The sequence below is a fragment of the Alligator mississippiensis genome, chromosome 1 (genome assembly GCF_030867095.1).
Source record: "Alligator mississippiensis isolate rAllMis1 chromosome 1, rAllMis1, whole genome shotgun sequence".
Taxonomy (NCBI): Eukaryota; Metazoa; Chordata; order Crocodylia; family Alligatoridae; genus Alligator; species Alligator mississippiensis.
In genome coordinates, this window is record NC_081824.1 from 125790124 (window position 1) to 125805920 (window position 15797).

Sequence of the window (15797 nt, forward strand, 5' to 3'; positions counted from 1 at the left end):
TTTCTTTATCTACTGAATGCCACACAGAGAGGCAATCTATGTACCACAGATTGGCCACCCTTTCTGTACTACATGTCCATGTTTTAACTGTAAACACTTAAGACAGGTAAAAAAAAAATATCACTGAAATTAAAACATGGAAAAATCTCAGTTTAGTTTCTCATGGCAAATTTGGCATCTCTGCTACTATTCTGCCCCAGTATTGCACCCAAGAATTGTTACAAATAAACAACCCTGTTGATCCTGCTGAGCTTCTAATACAGTTTGATGTAGCTTGGCATCAGGTAACTCAATAGACAGATATAATCCTTTTCCTGTTTAAACAGTATTCACTATTGATCCTGCACCATTAGAGTCAGAGTTTTGCCTTTGACTTCAATGGACATGGGAACAAACCCCCAATGACCAAATGAACTAGGGATAAAAATTCACCTTTTCTGTAATGGCAAGAATTCCCCACGGACAGCCTGTGGATGACAGCAAGCCTGTCTCAGCCGCAACAAAGGGTACAAAATGGAAGTGACCGTCCTTCTATCCAAACTGCTAAGCTTAAGAGTCCAATCAGAAATTTTGCGGAGTTTTACTAACGCATCCTGGCAGCACACCTCATGCTGGCGATGATAGAAGTGTCTCTCCACAGGAGAAAAGTGAAGCCAGTGAACATTCTCTGTCTGAGGGGGTATTTGAATCTGAAAAAATACATAAATACAGTAATATGCAAATAATGTTCCTGGAGAAAGCACTGTTTACAAACAATATTTTTCAAAGATAGTATTGTTTACTTGGTCAATCACGTCCTTCTTTGCTGACCTCCACATTATCTTGGCAACGAGGCTGTAGAGAGGCTGAGGATTTTTCCTACAGTAAGGTCGATACAAAAGCTGATCCCACCAATGTTTGACCCAGTAAGGATCAACTCCAAGAAAAAGAACTAACCCATATAGATCTGACAAAAGAAAAAAAATATTGGAATGAGAATGTCTTCACTGCTAAAATTATAAATTCAAGAGTATTATCACTAGATATGAAATACCTAAATTCTTATACCATAAGGGTAAATTCAGTTCATCATTCTTTAGAGGTGTTAAGAAATTAAGTCCTAGGTTCCCACCTGTTTTGTAGGGACATAAAATATCCTCCAATTCTCTCCATAAAGATTTTGAATTTGTCCAAGAATATCATTAAAATCACAAATGCTGCTCTCCATCACTGTTTTGACTCCAGATGATCATTACCCCAAACCTAACTGAATTCAGGTAAGTTTCACTCTTGTGAAAACATTTTAATATTCAGACAAAGGCATTAAAAGACTTTCAACAATAAGTACTCTACCAGAATTGGCAAATTTAGTTTTCTCTTCGAGAACCCAGTTTAGCAGTTTATCCCTTTTCAGTACTTTGCTTAAATATATAAGCATGCATTTAAACCCAGCAGAAGGCTGTGGGAATTAAAGATGCTCCTAAGTGCTTTGGTTAACTGGGTCCTGGAAAGAAAATACAGGCAAGTATGGTAGTATGTTAAGGATGTTTAGAGTTCTATGTTTTCTCTCTCTTGTTGAGAAAATAATTGACCCAATCGATCATGTTTGCTGGCAATAAATATAGTCACCTCCTTCTGCAGATTTATTTCAAAATTTCTTTAATTATACATTCTTATGGTTGATCAATATATTACTAAACCCAGTCACAGTGCATCATGGATTAATCCCCAATACTGACATTTTTCAGAATTTGAGGCCTAGTTCGCAAATGTACACAGGAAAATATACGAGTTTAAGACCCAAAAAATTGCGTCGGTGTCCTTGCCTGGCAACACATACTGCTGTGCCCATCAGTATTATGGCAAATGGAATTGCTTCTTCCTCTTTGCCTGCTTGAAGGCTGCCTAGAGAAACTATCCACTCTGTGAATTGTTGAAAAAAGATAAAAGGGTCCAGTTTGCAGGGACAGTGGCAATAAGACTGATTTTACCACTTCTACAGTCTTAATTTGGAATCTTATTTTGGCAAAATACTCATTAAAGGAGTGCTAACAATGGAGTTATATAAAAGTGAAGGATGATCCTTATATTTCTGCCTAGGATGTTATTGGTCCATGTGAGGCAAAACCAAAAAAGGCTTGGTAAGGTGAAGAGTAGTTCCCATGGCCACATTTGAGATCTGAAAGGTTTCTCTAACGGTGGCAGATTGCCACACTCTGCAAGGAAAGGTCTCAGATCCTTTTTCGTTCACTCTTGGTGGGAACCTGAGGTGCAAACCTGTGCATGCATTAATTCGTATGGCTGCCTGAGTTCCAGCCTGTGAGGGGAAGCATAAAAGTTCAAGTCATAAAATCATTTCACGTACCAAAATTTATATCTACATCTCAATTCTAATCTTAGTAACAGGCAACTGGGCTTTATTTACAGGTTTCAGGTTTGAGACTTTCACTTTCAGGAGGTCCAATGCCTTCTACGGCAAAAGATCAGGGTTGAGTACTTGCATTTTGTATTATATCTAATCCACAGCTTGGGCATAAATGGTACTATTAGGTGAGCTCTACCAATACTGTTTAAAGACACAGTTTAGACCAGTAGATATCAGGGTGTTTTGGGTTTTTTTTTTAAATTATAGGTTAAGTAATGTTGGGGCCAAAATACTTTATAAAACAATTAAATTTATCAGGTATAAATCTGAAAGCAGCATACAGCAACTTGTAAATTACGACTAACAACAGAAATTTCTGTTAGAACCACCTCTCATTCTTTCAGGTGAATATCTGGATAAAGTGTAAACATTTTCTTCCCTACAAATTGTAAAGCAGGAGAAACTGCAACTCCTTCAAATCACTACACATTTTAGCAACAAAAAAAAGCTACACGTATTACACTGCTATGTGAAGTTCACCTTCTAATCCTCGTTGCACAGGAGTGCCGCTGACACACCAGCGGTTGATTCCACTCAAGCGAAGTGCCATTTCAGCAGCCTAATAAAAGGAGACAGGAAAACAATTAAAAAACATGAGAAAACCAGAGGGCCAGAAAAAGAGATCATTTGTTTTGAAGAACAATGCCCATATGTTTCAGCTTTATAAAGCCCTTCTTAACCAGGTGCCTATAGAGAGTTTCAACAACAGAACATTTTAATCGTTTGAAAAAAGGTGGACAAGAAGGTTTTGTGCCTGGGCTAATGAAGGAGGGTGAAGGTGTCTTGCTATGGCTCAGGAATTACTGAGAGTCAACAGCTGGAAACAAAGAAGGCTAGGATCCAAGTTTAAGCCAGGGGTGAGCAACTACTGGGCTGGAGAGCCATTTTAACATGTGCATGCACAAACACACGTGTGTGCATACACACAAACATACATGAGCTCCCCTCAGCTCTCCCTGCACCCCTTCCCCCACCCTGAGTCCTTGGCACATGGTCAGGCTGGCAGGAGCCATGCCAATCCACTCCAGCTGCACCCATGTAGCCTAAAGCAGTGTGCAAGAACACAGCACGGCACCAGCCTGGCCTTGTGCCAGGGCCTCAGGGCAGGGGGAAGGGTGTAGAGAGAAAGGAGAAGGGGTTTGGGAGCCAGGGGTTATCTAGGCCTGGCCAAGTCAGTGTTGGACTGTGTTCCCCACTTCTCCCTGCACCCCGTCGCCTGCTCCGAGTCCCTGGCATGCGGCCAGGCCAGTGCAGTGCTATGTTCCTGTGCGCGACTTTGGGCCATGTGGGCACAGCTGGAGGTGGCTGGTGTGGCTCCTGCCCAACCCAGCTACATGCCTGGGACTTGGGATCATGCAGGAGCCATGCCAGACGCTCCATTTGTGCTCACATGGTGCAGCTCAAAGCAATGGGTGGGAATACAGCATGGCATGTTAGCAGCACCTGTGCTCCTATCCGGCCCTGGCCTGGCTCAGCAAGGCCTGGGTTACTTGCAGATCCTGGCCCTCTTCCCCACCAGAGGGCAGAATCGTACCTGAGCTTTGACTCTCATTGGGTGCTGGGCTATCTGGTCTGCAAATAGCTGCAGGGTCGAAGTGGCACACAGAAAGCATTGCAAGGCAGAAGCCTGGCCAGAAACTCAGTGACCCCTGCCTTGGAGTGTACACTGGGGGCTGGCAAGTGAGCCAGGCTGGGGAGGGGAGAGGTTGCCTGGTCACTGGAGCTGAAGCTGCTGTTGCTGCTGCATCTGGCTAAGGCATGGGAAAAGGAGAAAGGCGAGATGCACCAAAACCTGAGTAGCTGCAGGCTGGATACACTTCTTCAGAGGAGCAGCCACAGACCAGGTAGAATCCCTTGGTGGACCGGATTCAGCCCACGAGCAACATTTTACCCACCCCTGATTTAAGCCCTGCTTTAGACTTGTGAATAGGTAAACATATACTTGGGTCATTTGGGCTGGGGAAACAAAAAGTCCTAGCAACATCACTGCCTGGTGTGCCCACACCAGGGCCAACTAGGCTTGGGCAGACCTTTGACCTTTCTGCTAATTAAGAGAAATACTATCTTTAACACAATAAACATTTACAAATTTTGGTCTGAGAAACACGTTGCTGTGTGGGCAAGAACTGCAGCACTTCCCTACTTGTAAATGGAAAGAACTGATTCATGAAGAGCAATACATCTGACAGCTACCTACCTAGGAAATATGATCCTGGCTCTCTTTGTTTCCATCTGCTAACTACCAATAAACAGACTGCTAGAATTACACTGGGTATTTCTTGGACCTAAAAAGCAATTCCTATATTTGCCACACCGACATTAAAAAACCATGAATGGAAACAGGAAGGAGACACTCTAATAAAACATGGTCCACATTTTGAAAAAGTGCCAATAACCCTGCACAATGGAAGACTAATAAGGCCAATACAGACACATAAACACCCCTTCCATCAGACTGGTTAATCTTTTAAAAATGAAACTATCACCTGAGAACTGGTAGGATCTATGATCGCAGATCTAATTCAAACTGCATAAAGCACTTGAGACAAAAGAAGGCAGAGTGACAGTGCACACATGCATAAAAACAGTAAAACTGTTACTTAAATAGCATTTTCTCCTTATCTTCAGCTACAAGGTGAAAAAAAAAATTAAAACAATCTCCCTCTGCAAACTATTGAGAAAAAAAAGTCAGCCTGTTGTATACTGCTATTTTAACTTCTTCATCCAAAGGAAATATTTATGCCTCTGAACCATGTCACAGAACAGGGTAGTGGCCTTGCCTGAAACTGTCAAACACCGTATCTGACATGATGACCCAGTTCTTTAAGCTGTCAGTATAGATTATGTTAAACACATTTTGAGCCAGATATACTTCACAGTCTGCCCAAATTCTGACAGGGAAAAATTTAATAGTAAATATCTCTAAGGGAAAGTAAACTATCCATCACTTCTGAAGAACAAACTACAAGGACAAATTATTTATGTGCAATACACGTTAAGACTATAGCAACAATAGCAGCTCTACGGTACTTTTTGTCTAAATTAAAATAAGCTTATCAAATTTTCTCAAGTTCAATACAGACATGCCCTGGAGATTCCCTTACCTTTGCTGTAGTGCATTCAACCATCTGTGCTTCATCTAGGCATATCCTCCACCACTCCACCGCTACTAAGGGGCTTGGGATGGCCATATACCGCTTCTGGTTCCTGAAACGGCGTCCATCTTCACTGTTGCTGTGAGGGATGTCCACATAGTTAAGTTCAGTGCGTAGGACATCATATGTGGTGATGACTATTTCCTGTTCTGCCAACATATGAGGCTGCAAGAATCCGTGTTTCTTCACACCTTGATATACCTACATGAATGTATACATACAAGCAAAAGAACAAAGAATGAAGAGACATGCACATCTGAAAAAAGAAAAGTTTCCCACATTAAGTAATGTCAGTTTGTAAAATCCGTACTCAAACATATTTTATTTACTTATATAAAATGTGAAGGCAACAATGTTTCTAAGTATTTCTTCCTAGAGGAAAAAAAAGACAGGTTTCACTAATTCAGATTACAGTTGTATATGCAACCACATCAAGAAAAAAGCCACTTAAAATATGTACTCCTTGCCTCCCTTCCAGCAGATGTGTTATGCTTTTTGGTTTGTTTCTGCCACTTAAGAATATCATGGAAGAGTAGGTAAAGATAGCAGCATACAATCAATTTAAGGTAGGCATGTCAAAGATCTGGCCCATGAAAGTCTACTGACTGGTCTCGGTGATGCCTGTCACAGGGTCTCAGAGTGGACCCTCACATTGCATGTGGTGCAAATTGGATCAGCCTTGAATATGCTGTATGCAATGTAGGGCCAATGCATTGCAAACCGGTGCTGGTCTACAATGAGTGATGCACATGGTGCAAGTGCTGAGACTGCCCCACATATTGGACTTATCTGGCCTATCCATAGTCTGGCCCTTCACAATTCTTGCAGATAACAGAGTTTGACGCTCCTCATTTACAGAATCAAGGTATGGGCTACACTGTTATTTCTAATCTCAAACAAGATCTTTGAGTAGAATCAATGAAAAAGGAGAAACAGATATGAAAAATGGCGGCTTGCACATCAACAGTACGTACATTTTCTGTAATGGCTTTCTATCAGAAATGCCAGAAGTCTTGCAACAAAAACAGCTTTGTCATTTATATGCAATCTGTCCCTCTTTTACCTCAACATTTTTTAATGCAATCCCTTTGGAAACATACAAAAGCTTATAGTAAATGCATATGTTAAATAAAACTGTGTAATTGATATACTTGTATATGCTAAAATTTTACATCTGAAGCAAAATGCAGTAAAAATTGTAAACCTTAATCTTTTTTTTATGTATACTTTGAGTACCTTAAGATAGTAACACTTATGTTTCAGATGGTGTAAGTGTAGAATTTAACAAATATTATGAGTGTAAAAATGCACAAATATCTAGTTGTCCACAAAGATTTTTAGATGCCTAATATTAGAGCAATTAGCAATTTCTGCTAAAGATGTGCACCTATTACATTTTCTTTCTCCATCATATCACCAAGCATATTCCACTTATTCATTATTCCTATTAGGATCCTATTCAAAACTGCAAATTCACCATTTACTTAACCATTTTCTGAAAATCTGCTGTCATTATTCCCACCCATATATGTAGGCACCAACATCCCTCCTATAACCACCTCTGTGCTTTAACTCCGATTATAACTATGTTCAAGAAATCCTACTTAATACTTTCCCCACTTCTCTACCTAAAGAAATTAACTCATTTTCAAACCTCATCTTAAAACAAGCTTTGTCCCTTCCCTTGCCCCTGTTGTTTTTTCATTCTATAATGCTTTATTGGCAACTTTATGTAAAGTAGCTGTATACAACTCTATACACACATTTTTTTAACCTTTGTTGCTTGTAGGGTATACTATGCTATATTCCAAAAACCTTTATTTTGCAAAAACAGGCATCAAAGATTAAAAACTCATAACTAGTTGAGTGATTACAAATCACTCAAAAAGGGGAACAAGTTAATGAAACCTTAATTTGTTTCCCGTGTACAAATTATGACAGTCTTAAAAATCCATGAGCATGTAATATCCCCCCTCCAATTTCCTCCTCCCTGGGTTCCTGTCTGGAGCAAAAACAAATCTTGTTCAACCTGAAGAAATAATTGCAGTTAAGTTTTGCTGAGCCTTTGCAGTCCCAGGACCAACAATTATTAGCTGTGGTTACCGGATATATGCAATTCAGTTGGCCCATAGGAACTATGAGAAGCTAGAGCAGAGGCAGGCAATTATTTTGGGCAGAGGGTCGCTTAATGAGTTTTGGCAAGCCATCGAGGGCCGCATGACAAGCAGCCCAGGGCAGATAAATATTAATTTTCTAAAATTTTTAGGGGCATCGCAGGCCAGATAGAATGGCCTGGTGGGCTGCATTCAGCCCCCGGGCTGCATTTTATCCACCCCTGAGCTAGAGCATGCTCATTGCAGCTAGTGTTTGGTAAAGTTAGCTGCCAAACTAAAAACATCCACTAATCTTGTGAGAAAAGTTTTCAGAGGTTTACAGAAGCTACATTTGCATGAGCTCTCACAAAACAGCAAGTATGCTGTGTAGTTAACCCTCCTGACAAAAGTCCATGCTTCAAAATATGGCAAGTGGAGATAAGGGTGGCAGAACTCCTTAGTAAATTAGATGCAAGAGTATCTTCTTTACTTTTTTTTTTAAATATGGAAAAATATTTTTCCTAGCCTTGTTTTCAGAAGCGAGTGAACTGTTTTAGCTGTAATTTCAAAACAAACAACCAAAAAACCCTGCAGAAATTCCGTTTGGCGTAGATAACAGCATGGAGAGTTTAATGTTAGAAAAGTTTTAAGCAACTGAAAACATAAACTTAACATTGAAAACACTCCCTAACCTTAACTACTGGAAATGCAACTTGAGCCGCTTACGATAATGCCTACTGTACAGAGCCACTTGGGATAATTTTCATGAAAGCTGTTGCAAAAATAAGCTTTTAGTCCTGTAAAGACTTAGTTTAATACATGGACAGTTCTTTTGATTTCAATGGTAATCTTTACATGTGAATATCTTTTGACTTTGCAGGATTGAGAGTCTGTAATTGATTTGTTAAATATAGTTAATAATTAATTTAGATGTGCTAGTTATTATGTTATTGGAATGCTCGTTTGTATGCACATGATGGTAGAGTTTACTGGTACATCTGCTAGGAACCAAATAAAAAAAGTAACATAAAAGATTTCCAGATAAGGTACCTCCCGGCAAGTGTATGAGAGGCAAGACCTGAGCTATTAATTGAGAAGTTGCTGCTTTCAGGTACCACCCAAGTTAAAAGACTCTTTCCTTCACTGCTGGAAATCAGAAGTACACCACACAAATGAAGAGGTCACTCTCTAGAGAGAAATGGGAAGCAGCTGAGGGAGCTGTTCATAGAGGGCAACCAGGCAGGCACAGAAACAGAATTTGCTGGGGGGTCTAAAACAGGCTCTCCTTCACTTCATGGCAGTAATGCTGTTTACGTGAGAGATAGGCACGTAGCTCTCTTTCATGTTCTGCTTTGTTTCTACTGTTCCAAACAATAAATGGAATAGGCATAAAGATCACAAGCCGATGAAAACGAAGATTTGCAGGTAACTGATCAAGCCAGGTAAGCACAGTTAAACCACAGACTGCTGTAGCCCAAGACCCAGTCTAATTATGGGGATGCTACCCCAGAAGGGGTCAGGGCACAAAACTCCTGGGGAGGCACTCAGACAACAGAGAAGGGGTGAGGGAGAAGACAGCCCTAAACCATAGTATAATTTTCCAGATACAAAGTCACCCTACCAGGACTCGAAGGGAAGATGATCTCACATGCCTGTTGATCTCATCCACCCACTGATGACAGATAGAACTTGGAGAGATTATCAGAGTTGCTCCTGTGGAAACTGGTTTCATTGCTACTAAGCAATGAGGACAGTAAAAAGGCTTGACCTTCAAGTTTTCTTCTTTGTAGTTTACACACTCAGCATGTTGCCACAGGTGGCACTTCAGGCACTGCACGCGGGCTTTATAATCAACCAACCCAAGTTCACCACAAATGCATTCAAAACGGTAGTCAGAAGTATTGAATGGATATACAGAACTGGCATGCTGTACAGCACTGCTGACTTGGCCTTGGGAGCCTGAGCACTGGCCCTCCGAGAAGTCTTGCTGGACTTCATCATCGTCTGATTTTTTAGGCATACTAATAAAAGTAGAATTGGTGGTGTCACTGGACACAAGGAGGTTTCTTTGCAAGTCAGACTCTAGGTCTATAACTTTTGGAGAATTTTGTTCTTTGATGCAGGTTTTATGACCCGTCTCAGACTTTCTATTATTTCTGGTAGTTGTACAATAGTCATGCTCCTCTGGAGTGATGTTGCCAAACTGTGGTGATTTAAGGACATTTTCAGTGGCTGCTTTCCTACTTGCCAAATCTTTGGTTTGAGTTTTAGCATCAGGCAAACATTTCTTCTGAATCCTTTCAGAACTCTTTGTTACCTATAAAAATTAAAAAATAATTCACTGTCAGATATTTTTTTTTTTTTGCTCTTTTGTGAAGAAGCGTAACTACACCAGACTAAATTATAAACGTTTCATATATTTTCTGATTCGTAAAGTTTCGTTTTCAGTGTTTCCCACAGAACTTCTTGATTGTAAGAATAAGGCAACTGCCAACCCTTCCAGCAATGTTTGCCTTTTTTACCAGTCGAAGTCTTTAGTCTCCATACTTGACCTACATTAGTTCCATTCACTTCTTATCCATTTGGGATGTCCATATACAGTAACTTTTAATTTCTATTTTCACAGTAAATGCTTCAATTTTTTCCCCCTAAAAATAAACTAAATACCTTGAGTCTAGCACTCACAGACAACTCTTCGAATTGTATCACTATTGTGACAGCATACAAGTAGCAAAGCAAAACATCTCTATGCAACATCTGCCTTAATAGCTATTTAAACTCAGTTTACCTGCTCTTTGTTTTTTTCTCGCCTTTTCTGTTCCTTGTAATTCTTCCCTAACTTAAAAGATCCAGCCAATCCATGGCCTTTGACCTGTTCTACTACTTGGTCTGCAATTAGTTTCTCCAAAGTCCTTTTAAGAAGCCTTCGATTTCTCTGTATGTCATACTTGTATATGGCACTAATATACTTAAATATTGCAATGATGGAAGCTCCCTTCTTCACATTCATTTCTTTCACAGCTGTTAATATCATCACTCGTAAACCTACATGCAAAAAACAAAAAACCCCAGTTCAAATACAGTGAAAAGTTACATAGAAGAAAACATTTAAATAAGAGATTTTAAAACACAGTATTATCTGCAAGTGGATTACAAAGCTGCAAAAGAAACTAAGGTCTGGCATTATAGTTAGCAGTGACAGCAACTGTTCTGCTCAGGCTTGTCTCGTGGGCCATTACTTTTCAGTCAAGACATTCAATACTAACCAAGAGTACACATAACAGAAACATAAGAATCATCTTTAGGCCCCCTCTACACGTGCACGTAAAGGCATGATGGGATCTAATGCATGCTTCACACAATCATGCATTAGATCCCATCATACCTTATTGCCAGTGCAGGGGAAGTCTGATTCTGGGCTCCCCGTGCAGCAGCAAGAAGCAAGCTCTCCTAGCTGGGAGTCCCATGCACCCCAGTTGAGGTGCTCCCAGCCATGAGGGTGCCCCTGCAGCAATCCTCTGGCCCCAGAGGTTGGGATGGAATTGCCCCTGCAGAGATCTTTTGGCCCAAGGGGTTTCCTGCATCCTGGAGCCATACGGATAGAGGCAGCCACAATCCCCAGGGTCCAGGGGTTTCACATGCCCCTGAACCCTAGGAATCATGGCAGCTGCAATCCCCAGGGCTTGGGGATTTCATTCATTCCTGAGCCCTGGGATCACAGTTGCCCAGACAGGCACAGCTGGAGGAGCCGCAGGAGAACCTGCAGCCGCCCGGATGTGCCTGCCTCTCCCCAGCCAATCTAAATCTCCGAATCTCTCCAAATCTTTTTCAAATTGATCTGGAGGCTTCAGATTCGATCCAGACCTTTTAATGGGTCTCCCATTTTGATCTGGATTCAGAGATTCGGCCCCCAAATTGGGCCGAATCTCCTCCAGATTGAATCAGTGACCGAAGCTTTGCACAGCCCTATTGGACATAACTTACCATGTGTAAGCCTCTGCCACTTTTTCTGTGAACCTGCAGAGACATACCTGAAACAACTGAAATGCAAAATTCCCTAGTACTCAAATCCTGGTTCAGGTGCACAGACAAATGGATACTGCCCATTTGTCCATTCTGTAATCACTACTCCAACCTTATAATATCCTCTGTCCCAGTGGCAGTCATACAATGTGAAGGTGATGCAGTGCATCACAGTCCTTCAGATGTCAGTGTGTCCTGTGCATTCTTCATGTCTCAAACTATTTTGAACACAGTTGATCCACGGTGGTCTGCACTGTTGTGCAGAAAGGGGATAGCTTGTCCTGACCCCAGCTGACTTCCTGCCCCTGGGAAAGGGTTTGGACTTGATGATCTTCAAGGTCCCTTCCAGCCCTAACATCTATGAAATCTAGGGCCTGGCGGTTTCATGCACTGCTGTGGTTGGGAGCCCTGTCACCTGGATGATGGGGCTCCCAGTCATAGGAGAGACAATGCTACACGTGTGAATTAAAGCTTGATAGCAAACGAGTATACAGTTAGTACACATTTTTAAGGTCTAACTTTATAGCCAGCTAGAGCTTTTTATGGTGTAATAGCTATTTTACATGTGTAGCCAGTCTCCAGTTAATTGGACAATACCTGTAATATTTAGAGGGGGGCCCAGTAACACAGAATGTGCAAATAAGGTATTTGGCCAAATAAAGCACCAATCAAATTGCTCCATTTTATACAGTCAAGAACAGTTTTTGAGCTCCTGCCAAACTGCCAATATTGTAATCAACAAGAAAACTTTAGATCTTTCAGATGTAAGCATGTTATAAACAAACATTATGCCTCTCCAAAAATACTTACTGGGATACTGTATTTTTTCCTTCAATTTAAGCTCTATTTTCTTTGCTCTTTTCTTTTTGCTTCCTTCATTAGGTTGGGGTGGAACAAAGAAGTTCACTAGTTTACCCTAATGCAAACAAAATTCAATAATGTCACAGATACCAACATAATAGTTTTATAAAATTAGTCTTTTCAATTAGTGGACTAACAACAGAATAAGTACACACTATCAACTGGAGAGATAAAAGTATTTATTTAAGAAAAATGAAACATTTTATATTTCATAGTAATCAATAACCCCATAAAATACTGTTAACAAAGTAAAAAAAAAATATATACTTACCCCATAACTGAAGTTCTTTTGAGATATTCAGTAGACATATTCAGTAAACATGCCCTGAACAGAGTCTTTAGGGGCAGTAGCACCCCAGTACCTATTCACATCTTTTACCACTGAAGAAAGATAGAATTGCAAGACTTTGTAACTGCAAAAACATATGCACGCCTACAGATATAGGCAGAAAACACATCTTGAAGAACTCCAATTACTGTTAGGTACAAGTGCTTGTCCATAAAAAATTCTACTCACGGTGACTAACTGATCTAAGGAGGTAGACGCCTGGTGTCTAGCTAAAGAAAAACTGCAAGAAATCTCTGCCAAAAGCAGCATCAAACCTTGATGTTTCCATGAAAGTGTGTTTTGTAAAAAAGTATGAGATGACACCTCTCCCCCATGCCTGCTTTGCAGATGTCTGAAATGAGAATGTTTTTACAAAGAAGCTGAATAAACTGCCTACACACTACTAGAGCACACCTAATATGAAATGGAGAGATCTAGACTAGTTATGTCACAATGATCTTAACAAAACACAAAACCCATCTGGACAGTCTCCGAGTTGATATCAGCTGATTGCTTCACCTATAAAAGGTGCAAACAAGGCACTTGCTCCAAAAAACAAGACCTGAAAATAAAAGACCAAAATTAGGGGCACTGAAGGAATGTATGAAACCTCCTGGATCTTCAAGCCCAGTCCCCTGAAACTGGAGAAAACTGAATTGTGTAATTTATATAGTCTGTTTACAAACATACAATTTTTGAAAAACTGTTCCAAACCCTCCCCCACCAAAAAAACCTCTCACTTCTCTGATGGTTGAAAACTATTCTAATTTCCAGCCTAAATTTATTTACAGCTCATTTACCCCATCTACTCTTGTGCTAGTATTGTTCTTTAATTTGCACAGCTTTGTATTCTAGTGCTCATCCTTGATGCTTTTATGATAGCCATCCTGCCCCTTCACAGCCTTTGCTTGTATAGGCAAAGCAATATATACTCTAGGACAGCCCTAAAGCATAACTGTTCAACTGGCAGCCTGCAGGTTGCATGCAGCCCACAAAGGATTAATTCATGGTGCATAGGGTCTCACCTAGATGTTGCTCTCCCCATAGCTTCCTCTTCCTGCCTTGATCCGTGGAAGTGGGAAGGGGAAGTCAGAGGGATGCCTAGGAGGGTGCTGTGGCCCATGTGGTACAGCTCCTGGCTGCTCAGAAGTTGGATAGCCCTGACATAAAGCATCCAATCTATTTCTAACCCCCTTATCAGAGTGCCATTTGGGAAAAAAGATGTCAGTAGGCAATAAAAAACAAGCATGTAACCACCAAGGCAGGACTTAGGGTCATAGTCTGAAAGATATTTTCTGTGAGTAAAATACAGTATAAGATGGTCCATGAGGACCTAACAGCTCCCCAAATTTCTAACCTGAGGTAATGTAACCAAGAACCAAGTCCTTATAAGCAAATGAAGCCCAATGAAGTCTCTGATTAACACATAAGAACCTCATTAAGATTGTGCCTGCAAGAACCTGGTCACTGGAGTGAAACCACTGTCATTTTCTATAGGAGTGTATATTGTGGAGAGGGTAAACGGTAATAACATGAAGAAACTATGCTATTGCTATGTGTACCCAACACCAGCTAGTTAAACACACCTTTACCCAAAGTAGGAAGCCCAAGATGATAAGCACTGTGCATTAACAGAGTTCTATTTAGCAGCATAAACTTATAGAATCTTTTCTACTATGGACAGTTGATTACCATAATCTAAGTATATGTTATATGCCTGTCGCAGGGCACCTCGGTGCCCCTGCTCCTGGAGAGGAGAAACTGCCAGGAAGAGAGAGAGCGCGAGCCCTGGCCTGATATAATGAGCCCAGCTGAGGGTTGCCAGGGTAACGAGCGCAGCTGCAGGTTGCCGGAGCAACTAAGGGGAGCCAGCTGCCTGTAGGGGGCAGCGCCTGGCCCTTATAAAGCCCAGGGCTGAGGCCAGGCTGGCAGTTCCCTGCCAGCAACCAGAAAGGCAGGAGCTCCCTTGGTCAGGATGTAGAAAGAAGTCAGATTGCAAGTATAGCTCATGATAACCCTGGAGGCTCGAGCCACGATACTAAGTTACGGCCATGCGGCTTGTAGTTATGTTATAGCCTAGAGGCTTGTACTTTGAGTTTGTTTGGCTCTGTTTATTACACCAGAGGCTTGGGTGAGGCTGTAGGGGTTGGAGGAGGCCTCATAGGGACCCCAGAGTGGTGGGGCCCCAGCGCCAGTGAGGGCGCAGTCTAGCGCCAAGAGGGCGCAGTATCCTCATAGGTACCCCAGTGGTATGGGGACCCCAGCGCCAGTGAAGGCGCAGCTTGTGCGCCAGTGAAGGTGCAGCTGGCAGCGAGGAGTGCAACCAGTGGGTTGAGGGTGGGGAACTGAGACCCCAGGTTGTGTGCAGGGTACACAGACCCCAGCCCCAGAGAGGGGCACTTTGAGGAGCCCAATGTGGCCCAGAAGGTCCCAGAGAAGGGGACCAGTGCAAACCCTGAGAGGGGCAATATTGAGGAGCCCGAGAGGGGCAATATTGGGGAAGCCCAGGACGGGCGCAGTAAGCCCTAGAGAGGGGGCAACATTGTTAGGAGGCCCAGTACGGGCGCGGTGAGCCTCGGGAGAATGGCTACTGCCTAGGCTAACCCCGGAGCAGGGGAGAGCGCTGCGGTTGCCCCAGTGAAAGGGGGTAGCAGCGTGGTGTGCCCTGAGAGAAGGGGAGAGCAGCGCAGTGGGCCAGAAAGGCCAGAGGCTCACTATAGAGTCCCAGAGCAGACAAGGGTCCCGGAGAGGGACAATACTTTTAGAGAAGGCCCAGAGGGGGCACTGAGACCCCAGAGTGGGGGATATCTAAGAGAAGGCCTAAAGTCGTCCTCGAGAGCCCCAAGAGAGGGGCAGTATATTACAGAAAGAGCCCGGAGTGGGCGTAGAGAGGAGGAGCCCGGAGGCGGTGCTTCCATAGAGTGTACGGAGCA

The 15797-nt window shown here is 42.2% G+C and overlaps 1 protein-coding gene across 4 annotated transcripts in view; it reads right to left on the reverse strand.

Annotated features, from left to right (window-relative positions):
- Nucleotides 1-15797, reverse strand: part of SHPRH (SNF2 histone linker PHD RING helicase) — a 119032-nt gene that overhangs the window by 69931 nt on the left and 33304 nt on the right. For all 4 annotated transcript variants that reach the window (XM_059713794.1, XM_019488366.2, XM_059713796.1 and 1 more), the window contains 7 exons: nt 12486-12591; nt 10441-10697; nt 9274-9969; nt 5509-5760; nt 2885-2963; nt 783-946; nt 433-689 (listed from right to left, as the gene is read on the reverse strand). In XM_059713794.1, the coding sequence (XP_059569777.1) occupies nt 433-689; nt 783-946; nt 2885-2963; nt 5509-5760; nt 9274-9969; nt 10441-10697; nt 12486-12591 (1811 nt within the window). The remainder of the gene's footprint in view (nt 1-432; nt 690-782; nt 947-2884; nt 2964-5508; nt 5761-9273; nt 9970-10440; nt 10698-12485; nt 12592-15797) is intronic.